General features: G+C 35.2%; 1 protein-coding gene across 14 annotated transcripts in view; it reads left to right on the top strand.

Moving 5' to 3' along the window:
- The window catches only part of ABI1 (abl interactor 1), a 131,479-nt gene that overhangs the window by 109,491 nt on the left and 2,721 nt on the right, over positions 1 to 19,267 (top strand). For 2 of the 14 annotated variants that reach the window (XM_045464643.1, XM_045464641.1), the window contains 5 exons: positions 2,245 to 2,345; positions 3,216 to 3,296; positions 7,384 to 7,560; positions 10,699 to 10,785; positions 14,425 to 14,610. In XM_045464643.1, the coding sequence (XP_045320599.1) occupies positions 2,245 to 2,345; positions 3,216 to 3,296; positions 7,384 to 7,560; positions 10,699 to 10,785; positions 14,425 to 14,610 (632 nt within the window). The remainder of the gene's footprint in view (positions 1 to 2,244; positions 2,346 to 3,215; positions 3,297 to 7,383; positions 7,561 to 10,698; positions 10,786 to 14,424; positions 14,611 to 19,267) is intronic. The other 12 variants (XM_045464648.1, XM_045464644.1, XM_045464649.1 and 9 more) reach the window with 8 other exon arrangements.

Genomic DNA, 19,267 nt, shown 5'->3' with positions numbered 1-19,267 from the left:
ATTCAAAGCATGATTTTTCTTTATAATGGAATAATAGTTTAATCATATTCAACAACTAGTCACTAAAAGTTACTTCATTAGATACTAAGGATATACCAGGAAAATAAGTTTAATTTTCCAGAAGCTCATTTTGTTAGAACAAGCATCAACAAACTTTAAAAAAAAAAATTTTTTTTAAAGTTTATTTATTTTGAGAGAGAGAGTGTGTGCGCTCAGGCAAGCAAGCACAAGCAGAGAAGGGGCAGAGAGAGAATTCCCAGCAGGCTCTGTGCTGACAGTGCAGAGCCCGACCTCACAAACCGTGAGGTTGTGACTTGAGCCGAAATCAAAAGTTGGATGTTTAACTGACTAAGCCATCCAGGTGCCCCAAGAAACTTTTTAATGAAAGGCCAGATTGTTAATATTTTAGGGTTTGTGGGCCATATGGTCAGCTCTGTCATTGCACATGAAAGCAGCCATGGACAACACCTAAATGAATGAGCATGTGGCCGTGTTCCAATAAAACTTTGTATGCAGAACTGAAATTTGAATTTCGTGTAATTTTAATGTGTCATTAAATAATACTCCTCTTTCAATTTTTAAAAAAAACTTTTAAAAATGAAAAGAATGTTCTTAGCACACAGGTCATAAAAATGAACCATGGGCCAAATTTGGCCCATTGGCTGTAATTTTCCAACCCCTATGTGAGAAAAAAGACACATAAGCTAGTAATTGTAGAAGAGCATAATAAATACAAAAACTTCATATGATTGTGATGCAGTGGTGGCACAAAGCAGAATATTGATCACCTGGCTTGAGGGAGTAGGGAGGCGTTCACATTGAAGCTATTTATTTTATATAAACAGCTTGCTCTTTTTTTCTTTTTCTTGCATTAACATATGATAATGTAATTATAGAATAGTCATATTGGAGAAGAAAATCAATTTTATCTAAGCAGTGCTCTCTTGAGTTTCTGGGCCTATTGAGCCAGTGATGTTGATTTTAAACCATACTATGGAGCCCATACTAATATACATTAGTATACATGTGCATGCACACATTACTAAAAACAACTGGATAGTGTGAGGTCCTATGCCTAAAGACACAGTGAATCCATAGGAATTAGAATAGTAAGGGATTGTTTAGCATTAACAGTGTCAACTCTTCTAGAATGCACCATGCTGAAACTTCACTACTGTTTGTTTTTTTGTTTTGTTTGTTTTTGCCGGTTTGCTTGTTTTCCAAAAAATTTCCCTGTTTTATCACCATTCTTTGAGATAGATGGAGATTTTCATATTAATTCCAGAATAAAACTGGTTACACTTTTTATTAACTTACTAACTTTCATAACATCTTGTACATTTTCTTTTGTGGCATCCATCATGCTATTTTTTTTAAATGTCTATTTTATTTTGATAGAGACAGAGTGTGAGCGGGAGAGAGGAGGGGACACACACACACACACACACACACACACACACACACACACACACACAATCTGAAGCAGGCTCCAGGCTCTGAACTGTTAGCACAAAGTCCTGACACGGAGCTTGAACTCATGAGCCGTGAGATTGTGACCTGAGCTGAAGTTGAACACTTAACTGACTGAGCCACCCAGGCTCCCACATTGTGCTGTTTTTTAATGTCTATTTTCCCATTCTCAACTGTGAGCTCCATGGCAGCCTAGTTCATGTCTGCTTTGGTACTGCTGTTCATAGTAGGTGTTAAGTAAACTTTTTGGGGGGCATCAGTCAGTTAAGTGTCTCAGTTAAGCATCTGACTGTTGGTGTCAGTTCAGGTCATGATTTCACGGTTCGTAGCATTGAGCCCTGCATCAGGTTCTGTGCTGGCAGCACAGAGCCTGCTTGGGATTCTTTCTGTCTCTGTCTCTCTCTCTCTCTCTCCCCCCACCCCCCCTCCCTTCTATCTCTCAAAATAAATAAACTTAAAAAAAAATCAACTTTTGATGACTCATTGTATAAGAATTTAATAGTGATTCATTTATCAAAAGGATGACCTCTTCTGATAGTTCTGTGTACTGTGTTAGGACTGTACTGATTTCCAGTAGATTGAGAAGTAGTGCAAAACACAAAAACCGCTTTAAGTATTAAGGTTAAAATTGTATTGAACAGTTTTAAAAATTTTGATGTACATACGTATACACATACACATTATAAAAGGAGTAATTAGTGGCTTTGAATTGATTGTTTCATTGTTTTTGGGTAAATCTCTAGAATGGCTTTTTTCACATTTTTTACTTTTCAGTGGAAGTAGTGGAGGGAGTGGAAGTCGAGAAAACAGTGGAAGCAGCAGTATTGGCATTCCCATTGCCGTGCCTACACCTTCACCACCCACTATTGGACCAGGTATTTTTTTATTAATCTGTTTTAATATGTGGTAGTGTTTATGAGCTTTATTATAAAGTCTGAAATAGTTTAGTTATTTTAGATAAAATTGCTTATTAAATTTATGTGATTGTTGCTAGAAGAAATGCTAACATTTAAAAACATTTTTAGGGAGACTTTCATGGAAACTTCAGGGTTTTCCTAGCTGTTTCTTACATACAGAGCTTATTAAATAGCTTTACTAAGTAGTGTTTTGGCCATTTTGCTTAGAAATAGTTGCCTTGGGCACTAGTCAAGAATGACATTTATTATTTCAAGAGCAAGAGTGTTTTTAATGTAAATTATATACCAGTGAGTTTTGATGTTACCTTGTAGGCTAGTGCCTCACCTCTCGTCTTCGCTTGTTTTATGACTACTACATTTATGTATAATATTCCATGCCATGAATAGAATGCCATGAATATAAAATAGGATGAAAATAAGAAAAGTCCTTTTGCTCTTTAGATTATAGAAAAAATTTAAGAAATCATCGTAGAGCATTAAATTAATCCCTTGATTTTTTAGTAAATGAAAACTTCATAATGTTAAAAATATATATTTAAAAAGTAAGTATGATAATCAAAACTGTTAGGGAAAAATTCTTAGCTTCTCAAGGAGATTACTGAAAAAGGAGAAAAAGCTACTTATAAAAACAGGCATATTTTATAGTTAATGCAGGTATGATCTCTGTGTCCTCTTTACCTAGTAAAATTCATATTCATTTAGACATGCTTTACATGGGGGTGTCTCTTTGTTTTTTTTTCCTTTCCACAACTTTGTGCTTTCTTGCTGTTTCAGAATGTTTAGTTCTCTTTCTTGTATTCTGACCTAAATTATAAACTATTTTATTAGAAAACATTTCTGTCCCTCCTCCTTCTGGAGCTCCACCAGTATCACCTCCTCCACCACTTCTCCCAGTGAACACTGTGATAGGTGAGATTGCGTAACCACTGCAGTGATGTACCTTACTTTGCACAATTCATAATAAACTCCTCTGTTAGACTGCTAGCTTTTATAGTTATTAGGTTGTAGGTGGTAACACAAAGGTTAAAGTGTTAAATCTAATTACACTAATTTCTTCTGGTGAAAGGCCTCTGAAGTTACCCAGTTAAGTGTAAAATCATGTCCTCTGAAATGTGCAATGTTTCTATGCTTAATTTTTAATGTGGTTTGTATTTCTTGCTTGTTTGGATTTTCTAAGGAAAATTATAGCAGTGATTGTTCAAAAAGATATTTTTAAATTAGTAATATAATATTTTTTTAAGTGAAACTTGATTTGGAACTCCCTGCTATATACAACAGTCAAAGAATTGGGGTAAGAATGAGTGATAGGAGAAACAAAAAATGGAGAAGAAAACGATATATGATTATGGGGTGCTCTGAGGCTTTCCTGTGGATCGTAGTGTGAAAAACTCTGATATAGTTCAGTTCTTTTGGCATCTGGGATGCCAAGAAATACATATTTTTTAATCGAATACATTTACATTGTTCCTAAATTAGAGGTGACTGGATTGAGCATATAAGGAATTCCAAATATAGACACAGTATGAAGCCATTCAACTTAGAAATATACAGTAGCAATAATCTGAGTAGAAATGGGTAATGAAATGTTTCAAATGACAGTGGAGTTTCAGCTTGGGTAAAATGAAGCTGTCCTGCTACATCTTTTCAAAACCATGGTACTTGTACTCAAAGGAAAAGGGACAAAAGGAGGTAATAAAAAGACCCTAATAATAAAAATCATCGTTAGAAAGTCCATGTGAGAAAAAATGCCCCCAGTGTAGGCAATAATCAGGAAAATGAAAGATAAAATCACGATGAGACACTATTTTATATTCACTAGATAGGTAGAAATATAGAAGTCTACTAGTTCTAAATGTTGATGAGGATGTGTAGTAACAGGAAAGGACATTGCTGGTGGGAGTTTATTAGAGTTTATTAGTTGATACACGCACTTTGGGAAGTAATTTGCTGTTACCTGGTCAAGTTGAATGGGTTTCTACCTTAGATTTAATAATTTCATTTCTAGATATTTACCCTAGAATACTGGTTCTTAGACTATGGCTACAGGACCCCTGGGGGCTGCTAAGATCCTTTTATGGAGTGTTTAAAAAAAAATTTTTTTTAATATTTATTATTTTTGAGAGAGAGAGAGAGCGAGACAGAGCAAGCAGGGAAGGGGCACAGAGAGAGGGAGACACAGAATCGGAAGCAGGCTCCAGGCTCTGAGCTGTCAGCACAAAGCCTGATGCGGGGCTCGAACTCATAGACCTCAAGATCATGACCTGAGCTGTAGTCGGCTGCCCAACTGACTGAGCCACCCAGGCGCCACTGGAGTTTTTGAGGTCAGAACTATATTCATAATAATACTAAGACCTATTTGCCTTTTTCATTTCTCATTCTGGTACCAGTATACAGTGGGAGTTTCCAGAGCCTCTGTGACTTATGATAAAATCATTGCTGTGACAGCTAACAGAATGGTTTTTTTGTATATTCATGTGTTTTTTTTTTTAATTTTTTTTGTTTATTCATTTTTTGAGAGGCAGAGAGAGAGCACAAACAGGGATGGGCCAGAGAGAGAGGGAGACACAGAATCCAAAGCAGGCTCCAGGCTCTGAGCTGCCAGCACAGAGCCTGATGCGGGGCTCGAACTCCCGAACCGTGAGATCATGTCCTGAGCCCAAGTCAGACCCCCCCCAACTGACTGAACCACCCAGGTGCCCCAGTAATATTCGTGTGTTTTAATTCAGTTTTAATTTCTATTATAGTAATTACTATAATTACTCTATTGCTGTCACCCACCTCTGCAAAAGCTTTTTGAGGTTCTCTAATTTTAAAGAGTGGACACTAAGATGATACAGTTTACCACTGGCCTAGAACAGTGGCTTTCAGAGTGTGATCCCCAGACCAGCTGCATCATCACCACAGGGAAACTAGTTAGAAATGTAAATTCTCAGATCCCACTGTACACCTACTTACTCAGGAACTTTGAGGACTGGGCCCAGCAATCTGTATTATAAGAAGCCCTCAAGGTGAAATTCACATCAGTGCTAAGTTTGAGAATCAGTGTTGTAGAGAAACTCAGGAAAAATATTTAGGCATGTTCATAGTAGTAGCATTAATATCAGCAAAAATCTGGGTGCAACCCAAATGTTTAATAACAATAGAATGGATAAATACATTGTGCAATGTTCACATGCAAATAAAGCAACAAAAATGGATGATACAATATTGATATACTTACCAACATGGACGAATCTTAAAAAAAGAATATCAAAGGAAAAGAGAAAGCCAGCAGCATGCATAATTATTGCATTATGAAAGCTTATAAATTATGACTTTTCTGTATATATCTGTGCTTTAAAAAAAGAATCTGTAAAGAAAGAATGTTTAATACCTTTTGGTTTTGGGATCTAGAAGGCTCAAACAGGAAGCTTTGGTAATACTGGTAATATTCTGTTTCTTGGAGCTGAGTATCTTATTTTTCTTTAATTTACATATAAAAATATATTTATGTAAATTACAACCATTACATATAATTATATATATTAGTATACATATGTTATATTTTAATATACATTTTATTATGTATCATATATATTTAATGTATTATATTTTAATATATATTATATATTATGTATATTAGTATATATAATTATGTATAAGTCAGAGAAATATAAAAATCATTTTACAGAGGTCTCTATTAAAAAGTTAAAGGTTTACTTCTTAGAGCTCTCTGGAAACCCTGGCTATCCAAAATTAGTTATTCATGAGTTCTTTTGATTAGGGTATTATTTTTAAAATGTGTTTCTATTCAGAAGAGGACCATGTAGGTGATTCAAATATTTAGTTACTGCCTATGGCTTGGGAGCTCCAAAATGTTAAATATTACCACTTTTTAAAATGAACAACCTCTGCTGTATGGTTTTATGGTAATAACTTGTATGACTCTAGGAGAGGTTAATTACACAACTGAATGAAAATAAACTAGTTTTACTTACTTAGTCATGGTTAGATGTTTGGGTGGGGCAAGGAGGGCTAACATTAATCCTGAAGTTACCTTTGAAAAGTGTGGTTAACTTTAGAGGCTTTGAACTTTATTAACCTTTTAAATATTAAACTTTTGAAATGTTGGTAAAGATGACATTGAATAAAATTAAGTATTGATAGTTTTTAGTCATTTTAGATACGTATGATAATAAAGAAGATTTGTTTTGGGTAAAGAATGGAAAAAGCCCTCCAAGTATGGAGAAAGGTAATGGATAGTCTACATAAAACTGCTTTTGAAATTTTGAAATTGTAAAATTATTTTACAAAGTCTAAAATTATTTCCAGTTTCTCAGTGAAAGGGGAAGTATGTTATTCTTAAAAGTTTGGAGATACATAAGAAATCTGATTCTAGATATGAGTACTTTGAAACTAGAAATTTTGCTTCCCATAAAAATTCTATCATATGTTGTATTTGATAATAATTGCTAACACAATAAACATTCACTAAATATAGTACTAAAATGTAGTAGCATAGGTAGAAAGTATGCTTACTTGCTTAAATTTTATAATTTAACCTGTGCTTCTGAAGATTTGGCGATGGAAAGGAAGAAGTTTACCAACTATTAATACATTCACATCTAAAAACCGATGCTTTTCATCTCAGATTATCTTCTGGTACTTATTTTGTTGGAGAGACATAGTTTACATATAAAAGCTATATATTCTAAACTGATACAGAAAAATTTATATATAATATTAGCAAACTACCATTTGGGATTCTGCCAAATTAAAAAGTTTAAGAAAGTTACTTACTTACTTTTGCAGCTTTCCATACAGTATCTGTTTTTCCTTCTGTTTTTAACTTCAGAGGAGCTATTTGTGTTTTATCTTTACTTTTCTCTTAATTTTGTGCTGTGGGCTTTAAAAAGTAAATATTTCTTACTGTGAGTCCCCTTCCCTTTGTTCTGCCATTGGAGGTGACATACGTGCTCAAGTTCTTTGTTGGTTGCCTTTGACTAATGCTTTGCAGCAGCGCCGGGCTCAGCTCCTGGTTCCCAGTATGGCACAATGACCAGGCAGATTTCCCGACACAACTCGACCACCTCCTCGACATCTTCTGGTGGATACAGACGAGCTCCCTCTGTGACTGCTCAATTTTCTGCTCAGCCTCATGTTAATGGAGGTCCACTTTATTCTCAGAATTCAAGTAAGCTTGTGCTTTGCAGGCATACAACAGTGGAGTTCCTTTTGAACAAAAGTATTTGAAGCTGATTTTCTTGCCAGTGATAGACAACAATTGAAACCAGGCTATTTCATGTTTATTTTTGCTTTAGGAAGTTGGTCCTTGAATTGTGCTATTTTAAGAATAATTGCTTATCGTTTTCTCTCAAAAAATTCAGACTTAGTATATTTATGTACTAAAATTTAACTAATGATTTTTATTACTATAAATAGAACTAGAAGAAAAAATACTGAAATTAGTTAAGCTGAATTTATTTTTATTGGCATGTTTGAGACCATTCAATAGCACTGAAAGTAAGAACATTGAAAAATTGTTCTTTAATATAATGAAATTGCTGGCTATCACTTTTAAGCTTGTTAACCTGTACTGAAATGAGTTCTGAACCATTGAAAACATTTGTGATGCCTGCTTATTCTGTTTCTAATCACTGTAACAGTTGGGGTGGGGACTTTCTTCTGATTTCTTTCTCTTCACATCAAATGGCACATCTCAACACTAACTGCAATTTAAAGGCTTAAAGATGTTTAAAGATTAGAAAATAGTTTTGGCATCTAAAGACAGGAAGTATGAATTGCTTAGGATAATCATTAATTTCAGTTTCATATTAAACTCACATTGAAAATCATTAATTTCGTTTCATATTAAAATGCTTAATTCAAAAAAAAAAAAATCTGAAATGAGCCTGTTGTCCAGTATTTATTATTGGCTTGAAGAGGTGAATACTGGGCATAGACTGGAACACACTTTCCCATGTGGCTTTTGTAACTGCTTTCTAGAGCTGCATGTTGTATTAGTAAAAAACACTGAATACTCCTTGTTTACCTAGGAAGGTGGTTTTAAGTTTATTTATAATGCATATTGTGAACATGTATTTTAAAGCAGAGCTAGAGGAAAGTTCTCTTGTTCCCAGTGTAAATTTTAGAGTTAAAGATTGTGTTATAGCAAGAAACTTCTAAGAATTGAAAAACACTTTAGCAGAAATGTCAAAATTCACAGATAATCCTCAAGTTTATACAGTCCTTTTCCAGACTAAAATTTTCTTCCAGGCTACCAAGAAATTTTGCCAGCTAGAATTTTATCTCACATTTTCCTTGATTTCCGTTTGGTAATGAAAGGTAGCTAGAGTCTTAATATTCCCTGGATTATTGGATTATTAGCCTCAGTAGTTTCATGATCTTTTAATTTTTTTTTTATAATATGTTGTGTTTTTAGATCCCATCTTTATGTTCTTTTTTTTCTTTTCCTCACTTAGACATTTAGTTCATTCTGCAAATAGAATTTTTGGTGACACTTCACCTAATATATGTTTGTGCAGTTTTATTTTAACAGTGCTTGGTGGGTTACTTATTCTTAAATAAGACATTTTCGTTACTGAATGACTATATCTTTTTGAAACTATAAAGGAAATTTGGACTCGAATTTAAAAAATATGTCGAATTTAAAAAATAAATTATGTGTCAAAATAATTTTCCTTCAGTCTAGTTACTGTTGGTGTTGTAGTAATTGCAGTAGTAGTAGCGGTTGTTATAGTATTATTGGTACGTAAATGTTTTTAGTGTTTTGATGTGCATATTTCCCCTTCTGTCCCAAGTGTGGCGATAACGACTAGTATCTTCCTAACATAGCTTTTCTTTTTCTCTACATACTAACCAGCATGTCTAGTTACTAAGGGTTGTTTCTAAACAATTTTTTTAGGTTTGTGGGAGGGTTTTTGTTTTTTAAATCAGAACTGTAATATTTTACTTCTTAACAAGCCTTCTATATACAAAGTATCAAAATCAATGAGGACCAATATCCTAGTGAATTGATGTCAATTTTAGGCATACAATGAATATTAATGAACTTACATTGCTTTGTTATTGTTGCTTTGAATACCTAACCTCTTTCAAATTTTTATGCTTACCAACAAAATTCTATGTTGTGTTAACTGAAACAACCCTTTGGTTACATGATCCTTGGGAATGAATAAATTGTTTTTCTCTGTCAATTTAGTGTCACATTTTGGTGACTGCCAGTAAATTGCATTTTGCAGTTCAGTCCTGTTGACTTTTCTGAGCAATCTTTGGCAATTACTGCCTAGTTAAAATGAGACAAAGTGGTAAACTTCTGAATGTTTACTTGTAGTTTGTTACAGTTTTTAATATATTTGCTGCCCACGTGAACATTTGATATCAATTTCCTACAAATTATGTCCTCTCCAGAAAACAGTTGGAATGATTACAGCTACTCAGTGATTTGTTAGAAAGTACTTTAATGCAAATAATTGTATATTTTAACCTGTTGTGAGATCAGGTTCCCTATGTAGGCTCAGAACAGTGATAAAATGAAGAAGGCCACTTTGAAATACTTATCCTATGAAACTCAATGAACAGTTAACATGGTATGTAGAGCACTGTTATTCCCTGGTAAATTTAGGAGTGGTATCTTTGAAAATAAAATTGTCGGCTTAGAAAATAATAATGACCTTGTTTTACAAATAAGGGTTTTTCCTGGAGAGCTATGTACAAATTTAGATACATAATAAGAACTGGTTTTTAAAGGAAACCTGTGATTAATGTATTTATTTACATATGGAAGAAACCGCTATTCCATAACGTACTTATTTGGGTTCTCATTTACAGCATTACCTTAAAGCTAGACATACATACCTGTTAGGTTACAGAGATAGGCAAAGACAGTGTCCTGGAATTATTCCAGACAGTGTTCCAGACAGTATCCTGGAAACCTCCATCTGTATTTTGCTGTTACTCTTTTTTTTAAAGTCTTTCCGTAGAATTTGAAAATTCGTTGCATGAAAATGAATGTGATGGTAAATTTAAGTCCTTCCCCAAACAGTTTAATATTAGGATTAAATCAAATGTATTTTTTTTTTTAAACATAAAATTAACCAGTGGGCTATAAACACAGTTCAGGTTTGCTGGTGGGAAGTGAACGTGAAGGTTCTGCAGGTTTTTGTTTTGTTTTTTGTTTGTTTTGTTTCATTTGCAAACTGTTCTTTGCATACTTATGTTTGTGGTCCTTGTAACTGACTTCTGCTTTTTGTTTGTTTCCTTTTCTTTCCTTTATCTGTTTTACTCCCCCATACTGTATTGTTGCTACCAGTTTCTGTTGCTCCACCCCCTCCCCCTATGCCTCAGTTGACTCCACAGATACCTCTCACAGGCTTCGTGGCCAGGGTGCAGGAAAACAGTAAGTTTGGAAAAACTGAGCTGTCAAAGAGTAGAGGCTGTCTCCTTATAGCATGCATGGCTGATGAGTCATCATTTCCTTTTATTGAGACGCTAATCTTACCTTGAAAATAGGTGCAGATACGTTTTTAAAACTGAAGAGCACGGTCTTCAGTTTTTTCTCTTGTATGCATGATTACTGACCCATATAAATTTCAAAACTTCAACTTTCTTATGTATTTACATGATCTAAAACTTGAAATCTGATCTTTGCAGATTCTTAAGGAAAGTGTAATCAAACAAAAATTCAAATTGTATGGAAACTGCCAGCTTCCAATAGCTATTAGGGGAATTAGAAAACATTTTTTTATTCTGTTGCCAACAAATTCATATATAGATAATTATAGTATGAGATTAAATTTATTACGCATTTGGGGCAGTTCCCCCCCCCCTTTAGTTACATAAAAATTTTAGAGAAAGCTTTGTATTATCAGATTTTTATACACAAATAATTTTGAATCTATATAACAATTTGTTGTTAGCTCGAGAATGAATCTGCAAGAATAACTAATTTACATCCAAGTTATCCATCTAGGAGTGATAATCAGTGTTGAGCCCTCTTCATGATCTGGCCATATGCAGGCCCATGTCAATTTTTAGGTCTTTTCTCAGGAAGGTCAGGTTTACAATTTTTGGATATTCTTTAGGATACATGAATTTAATTAGGACAGAGTAGTTTATATTGCTGCCTGATTACTTTGAGGTTCCAGAAGATATATAATCCTAACTACACGATCAGAGTGCATGTTGACAAAATGAAAAAAACCACTATTACTGAATTATACTATGCCGAAATAGCTGTTGAGATTAAGATGGTAAACTGGTCTAGTAGTGATTTACTTCACTTGGGAATCATCACCATGCAAATAAATTTTAGAATGATTTGAACAAATATGTAGCCCACATGACTGATCACCTCATCTTCCAGGAAAATACATTGTGGCAAATGCCATTGTTCAGCCTTTGCTGACCCTGTTGTGTAATCTCCATATTTCCTCCCTTCCTCTAGTCAAATAATTGTTTACTCAGTGTTATGTGCTAGACTCTGGGAAGAGTTCAAATTTCGACCTTTAAGAAACATATAGGATTGAATGGGCTTTTCATAAAACATTGTGGTTCCAAAATGTTGAAATTTCTGAGTGTAAACCACCCTTATTCTTAACAGTTGTTCGAAAACTTCCATATGTTTAAACTTAAGTGAATCTTATTTTTAAAAAGAAGGGAATGAGGATAAATTGCTGGTCCTTAATGCTATAAGAGTTTAAAAACTTGAGCTGTCTTACAGCCAAAATTAGGAGGAAATATTTTAAAATAGCCATAATAAACATCCATTTAATGGAGCCAAAACATATTGACTAGCATTTTTGGTAATTCTTTTTTATAGAAAGTCAGTATTAATGTACATAATTCTAGGTATGCATTTTTTTTCCCTAAGGAGGACCATGGTACTTAACTATTTTATTTTAGTTCCTTTTCCCAAACTTATGAACTGGAATCAGTATTTTCCTTGGGCTGCAGAATGCCCAACTTTGTTTGGCATCTGTTTTCTTTGAAAGCATGTAAGGAGAATTATGAACTTTGTGTCAATCTCTTACATGTTTTATGGAGTAAAGATTTTATGTGTTCTCTTAAATATGAAGTTTCCTGTGACACTAAAAATTGGTGATAATGAATGCATGTGGTAGTTAACCTGTTAAATGTGTTTCAGTGTAAGACATAAGCCCCTAAAAAAGTCAGCAGTGTCTTTACATCTGTATATGATTAACATCAGGAAGCATTTTTGAACTAATTATGCATGGTGCTAGACAAAGTATTATGCATAGAGAATTAGATTGACCAGACTTCTGCCCCTGTGTATATATAATTTGGAGATAAGCCAGTGTAGATTCACAGAGTTTGGATATGAAGATAATGGAGTGAAAACATTAAACTAGTAAGTTATGTATAAGTCAAGAGTGAATGCAATTTAGGGACAGCAAATGTGTAATTTACACAGTAAGCCAAATTAAGGATATAAGCTATGGCTCTTTGATGTTAGGATGGATTCATACCCATTTTCTTCTCCTCTCAATAATATTAGAAAGCTTTATGTAGAAAGTAAGGGCAAACATAAAACGGAATCAAGCATTTGGTGGAAAAATAAATTATAGACCTGTTAGATAGCTATCAGAATGAGCATCACTGCACAGGATGTGTTTTCTAGTAAGTCTTTCTTGTACCATCAGGATAAAATAAAAATCACAGAATTGAAGAGGTTATGGAAGTAGGGCTTTTATCCACAGATGTTTTAAATTTGGATCCCTTTGTTACATTCTCAGCACGTTATTCCAAATAGGGTAGAATAAACTTTAAAATCTGTATTAACAAGTAGATTATGACTGCTTTCTTTGATCACATAAATGGCCCCAGATATTGGCATTTGAGTTAGTATTTTAGTATTCTGTATTTCTCCTCTGCAGATATTATATAATTCTTATGTCAGTTTGTGTCAAAGAATTTTTGTCTTTAGCTTTCAAAGAAATTTATGGATCAGAAATTTGAATTAAGAATTAGTTGTGTGTTTTGGCTTTGAACTCTTGGGAGCATTGTTACCTGGAATCATCATAGTTCAGAGAGCCTAGTTCTAGCCTGATACTTCCTCATCTCACTGTTGACACCCTTGATTATTTAAGTAACACACACATGTACCACACCCATCTACAGCTTGAGGTATGAGTCGTTTTTATTGTTTTGCACGATATAAGTTCATTTTTGTTTGTTTGTTTGTTTTTAATTATATCTTCCCGTAATACTTTATTAAAAAAATATTGTGGATGTATCCTGAGGCAATTGGAACATTAGGATCTAGTCTTTCCCTCATCCCATGCTTAAGTTTTACCAGCAATAATGCAAGAATCTTAGCTCCTTTCTGCATTTAAAAAGTTGATTCTGAATACAAACATTTTTGAAAATACTCAACAAAATTTTGTATTAGCTTGGAATTATTTAATTTCTAATTTAATTTTCTCTTGTAAATAATAGAAAACCTACACATAGAAGCAGACCTGGTACCACAGACCTTTTTCTCGATTAAAACAGACAAAAAATAAATATCCCACCCACTGGAGGCTTATTTCTGGGGAACTAAAAGATAACTAAAAGCCAAATCAGGGACCTGAATGTGCACAGTGAATGGTTATCAACCATATATGAAATGGTATTCCTAACATTTACAGTAGCCCGAATGGGAAATGTGACATGGCTTATTTACAAGGAGGTAGGCTAACTAAAGGGTAATGTTTGTTCCGATTTCAGTGTTGGAGTAAGGAAACTTTTTTACTCCTATAATTTTTATAAAAAGAGACATTGTTTCCTAACCTCCTGCATTCATTGATTTGTAGCACTTCCTAATACCTTTATTTTTAACTCATTTTATTATTGTTCATATTAGTATTAAGAGTAGTAGAAGCTCTAACACACCAAGCTTTTATTTCTAATCACTGCATGTCTTATTATAGTGCATGCTGTATACAAATTAGAGCTTTCTTAAATTCTTCTTTTAACTTAAGAGTTTTCATTTACTCTAATTTCTGATTCAAATTAATTATCTGAATTCTTTCAGTTGCTGATAGTCCAACCCCACCACCGCCACCTCCCCCAGATGACATTCCTATGTTTGATGACTCTCCACCTCCGCCACCACCACCCCCAGTGGATTATGAGGATGAAGAGGCTGCAGTAGTTCAGTATAATGATCCATATGCAGATGGGGATCCTGCTTGGGCCCCCAAGAATTATATTGAGAAAGGTAAGGTACAGTCATCACTGAATTGAGGTGAAGGAAAATAATTATAGAATTTTTAGAGCTATAAAGAACATCTGATAGTCTGGTATTTGCAGCCCTTTGAATAAGCATTTTTGAGAGAGAGAGAGAGAGAGAGAGAGAACGAGAGAGAACGAACGAACCCGGGGGAGGGGAGAGAGAGGGGGAGACAGCAGATCTAAAATTGGCTCCATGCTTGACAGCAGAGAGCCTGACATGGGGCTCAAACCCACGAACCTGCAGATCATGACCTGAGCCAGAAGTCAGGCACTTAACCAGCTGAGCCACCCAGGCACCCCAACCCTTTGAATAGCCTTATCCAGCTAAGATAATTTAGTCAAACCTTATTTTCTATACATTTCCATTATAAAGGGATGGTCTTTATTTTTCAAATTAAAAGTATATTATGTGGGGCGCCTGGGTGGCGCAGTCGGTTGAGCGTCTGACTTCAGCCAGGTCACGATCTCGTGGTCCGTGAGTTCGAGCCCCGCGTCGGGCTCTGGGCTGATGGCTCAGAGCCTGGAGCCTGTTTCCGATTCTGTGTCTCCCTCTCTCTCTGCCCCTCCCCTGTTCGTGCTCTGTCTCTCTCTGTCCCCAAAATAAATAACGTTGAAAAAAATAAATAAATAAATAAAAGTGTATTATGTTAGATGTGCTTTTTCAAATGACGTAGGCTGGAGATGAACTTGCCCGTTTGCATTTTACAGATGAAACCAGTAAGGCACAAAATAGCAGTTAAATGACTTACTAAAGATACAGAATTAGTAAAGATTTAAAGCAAAATTTCTACTCTTACAATTAAAAGGGAAACCTTTAGAGTTCTGAAAAATGTTTACAATGTGGCTAATCAGTTTGATTGCCTTTGAAATATATTCCCTTCCATTGGCTTTACTCGATTAAATGCCTTTAAGCAAGTAGCTCTATAGCTCTTGAGACCTGCAGCATTCTCTTGTGCCCAAGTTTTGAATACATGGCTAAAAGGGAATTTGCTGTATTCCTTTTATATGTACGTGTGTGTATTTAAATTTTTTTAGTTGATACAAAGTTACATTAGTTTTAGGTTTACAGCACAGTGATTCAGCATCTCTGTAGGTTATACTATGCTCACTACAAGTGTAGCTACCATCTGTCTCTGTGCTGTATGTACCTTTCTAAATATTTTTAAACAGGTACTCTACACACTGTTCAGGAAATCTCGAATATTCTACTTTATGTTTAGATTCTCTTGTACCTTCAAATAGACATATGTTATGGTTATTATGAAGGTGATAAACTTAAATAGTCTTGAATTGTGTACCTGTAGTTCCTGGCTTGGAAAAGCAAATTTAACTTTAAATTGAGACTACTATGGAACTAATAAAAAGTTGATAAATTTGAAATATTATGGTTAATATTAATATTAATATTAATATATTTGGCAATGGAGCAGAATTAAAAAATGTCTTCGCAAGTTAAAATAATGGTCTTACATTAGTGGTCATCACACATGTTCTGTAAAACACCAGATAATAAATACATATTTTTAAAGTTTATGTATATATTTTGAAAGGGAGAGGGAGAATCCTAAGCAGGCTCCACACTGACAGTGCAGAGCCTGATGCAGGGCTTGAACTCAAAAGCTATGAGATCATGACCTGACCTGAGCCAAAATCAAGAGTTGGATGCTGCTTAACTGACTGAACCACCCAGGTGCCCCGAAAATATTTTTAACTTAAAAAAAAAAAAAAAACTGGAGGTATAATTACGCAACAGCATTCTGTTAGTTTCAGGTATACAATGTAATGATTTGATATTTGTCTTGCAAATGAAATATTTTTAAGTTTGCCAACTCTAGTCTGTTTTGTTACAACTAGTAAGCCCCACTGTTGTAGCACAAAAGCAGCCATAGATGCTACATAGTGAGTGGATATGTCTGTCCATGTTCCAATAAAACTTTATTTATTTTTTGTGTTTTATTTATTTTTGAGAGAGGGTGGTTGGGGAGAGGAAGAGTTGGGGGGAGGGGAGTTGGGAAGGTGTGGGGGGAGCAGAGGATCCAAGGTGGGCTCTGTGCTGACAGCAGTGAGCCCAGTGTGGGACTCAAACTCTCGAACTGTGAGATCATGACCTGAGCCAAAGTCAGATGCTTAACTGACTGAGCCACCCAGGTGCCCCCAATAAAACTTTATTCACAGAAAAGGTAGTGGCTTGGATTTGGCCATGAGCCATTGTTTGCTGACCCATAGTCTAAATCAGAGAGTTGAGATTTAGTAGGATTGTATTTAAAGCCTTTTTTTTTTTTTTTTTAAGTTTATAATTTTGAGAGAGCACACACATGAGCAGAGAAGGGACAGAGAGAGAGGAAGAGAGAATCCTAAGCAGGCTTCATGCTGTCAGCATGGACCCCAATGTGGGGCTCAGTCCCATGAACCACGAGGTCATGACCTGAGCTGAAATCAAGAGTTGGGTGCTTAACCGACTGAGCCACCCAGGCACCGCTCTATTTAAAGTCTTTTTAAATAGTTACTTTTATAATCACAAGATGAATAAGGCCTGGTTTAATAGGATTTTAGTTGAATGTATTGATAGTATGTTATGACTGTTTAGAATCTAAAAGCCAAATTCTTAGGGTACATTAGCTGAACTTTAACCTACTGTGTGCCATTCTTATATCCATTTATATTATACTAGCATTATGTTCAGTTTTGAGTATCACACTTTAAGATCCTGCAGACAGGAATGCCTTCAAGAGGAGAATATTCAGGAGGCAAAATATCTGGGAAGTGTACCTAAAATGTGAAACAGTTGAAAGCAGTATTTCTAAGTTGAGGAAAGGGTGGCAGAGGAACTAGATAGCTGTCTTCAAATTTTTGTCATGTAGGATTAGAGTATTAGACTTTGAGTTTCAAAAAAATCTGACAGTACATACAGAAGAAGGGGGGGGGTTTAGCTATTTATATGAATCAGATTCTGGAGAGTGGAATGGACATTGAATTTTCATGATTAAATTCTTAGTAGTAAGCCTTATTATATGAGAGTATATGCATTGGAAGGAGGGGAGGTTGGCTGTGATCAGGATTGATTTACAAAAGGACTTGGAAAATAGAAACAATTAATTTGATTCAGTACTCTTACCAGCTGTTTGTCTAAGTGGAACTAAAAATTCTGAATAACTTTGAGGATATGAGGCTTTTGTCACGATCAGTTCAAAAGTCATCTACACTACACAAACCCATTTTTACTCTCAGTACAGAGAAATTAGTGTTACCAACGCTAATACATAATAAATAATTGACACATTAGTAAGTATTACGTTGGCTATTTAAAATATTACAGTGTTTTCCTTACTAATGGTTTTCTAGTAATCACTCATTTTCTTGAGTGGTTATTTAGCCAAAAACAATACCAGGATAATAATTTATTCTGTATGTTGGCTAGGTTGCTGAGCTTGTAATCACAGTACTGATCTGCTGCAGGATTAAAATGGAGACAAATGGACTTGTTGAGTTTACTTAATACAGTTTTGTAAAGGGAAAAAAAAGGTTGCCTGTTTTAATTTAGTAAATGGTGCTATGGATCAGTGCTTCAGGTCTGTTCTTTATTATAATTCACTAATTCAGAATAATTATGAGGAGAAGCTATCTTTCTTAGGGGAAAAGTGAGTTCCAGAATATCTTAAGTATCTTAAGAACTGTTTTAAGAAAAAGATAACATGAGGTAATCAATGAAAATATGACATACCATTTCACATACACTAGAAAATTGCATGTAACTTCAGAACTATCAGGCTATAAAGGCAGAATGAAGGAACAATAAAATTCATAAACCAGTTGTTTGGAAAACTTGTGATTTTTTTGGTGACTGTCCTTTCCATAGTACTGTTAAAAAGGAAATGAATATTTGAACTCAAAATAATCAAATACCACAGAATTGCAAACAGTTCTCAAAGTCTTTTTTTTATTTTTTATTTTTTTTATTTTTTTATTTTATTTTATTTTTTTTTAATTTTTTTCAACGTTTATTCATTTTTGGGACAGAGAGAGACAGAGCATGAACGGGGGAGGGGCAGAGAGAGGGAGACACAGAATCGGAAACAGGCTCCAGGCTCTGAGCCATCAGCCCAGAGCCCGATGCGGGGCTCGAACTCACAGACCGCGAGATCGTGACCTGGCTGAAGTCGGACGCCTAACCGACTGCGCCACCCAGGCGCCCCTATTTTTTATTTTTTAACGTTTATTCATTTTTGAGAGAGTGCAAGTAGGGGAGGGGCAGAGAGAGAGGGAGACACAGAATCTGAAGCAGTCTCCAGGCTCTGGGCGTCAGCACGGAGCCCCATGTGGGACTCGAACCCATAGACCGCGAGATTGTGACCTGAGCTGAAGTCGGCCACTTAACTGAGTGAGCCACCCAGGCGCCCCTACAGTTTTCTAAGTCTTAATTAATGGGTCTTTTCTCACCTATTTACCACTTAAACAACAACAACAAAAAAAACCCCATCCTGTTGGGGCACCTGGATGGCTCAGTTGATTAAGCGTCTGACTTCGGCCCAAGTCATGATCTCATGGTTTGTGGGTTTGAACCCCACATTGGGCTCTGCTGACAGCTCAGAGCCTGGAGCCAGCTTCAGGTTCTGTCTCCCTCTCACTCTACCCCTGCTCATACT

The sequence above is a fragment of the Leopardus geoffroyi genome, chromosome B4 (assembly GCF_018350155.1).
Source record: "Leopardus geoffroyi isolate Oge1 chromosome B4, O.geoffroyi_Oge1_pat1.0, whole genome shotgun sequence".
Classification (NCBI taxonomy): Eukaryota; Metazoa; Chordata; class Mammalia; order Carnivora; family Felidae; genus Leopardus; species Leopardus geoffroyi.
Note: the sequence above shows the minus strand (reverse complement) of the source record. Positions and strands in the feature narration are given on the sequence as shown.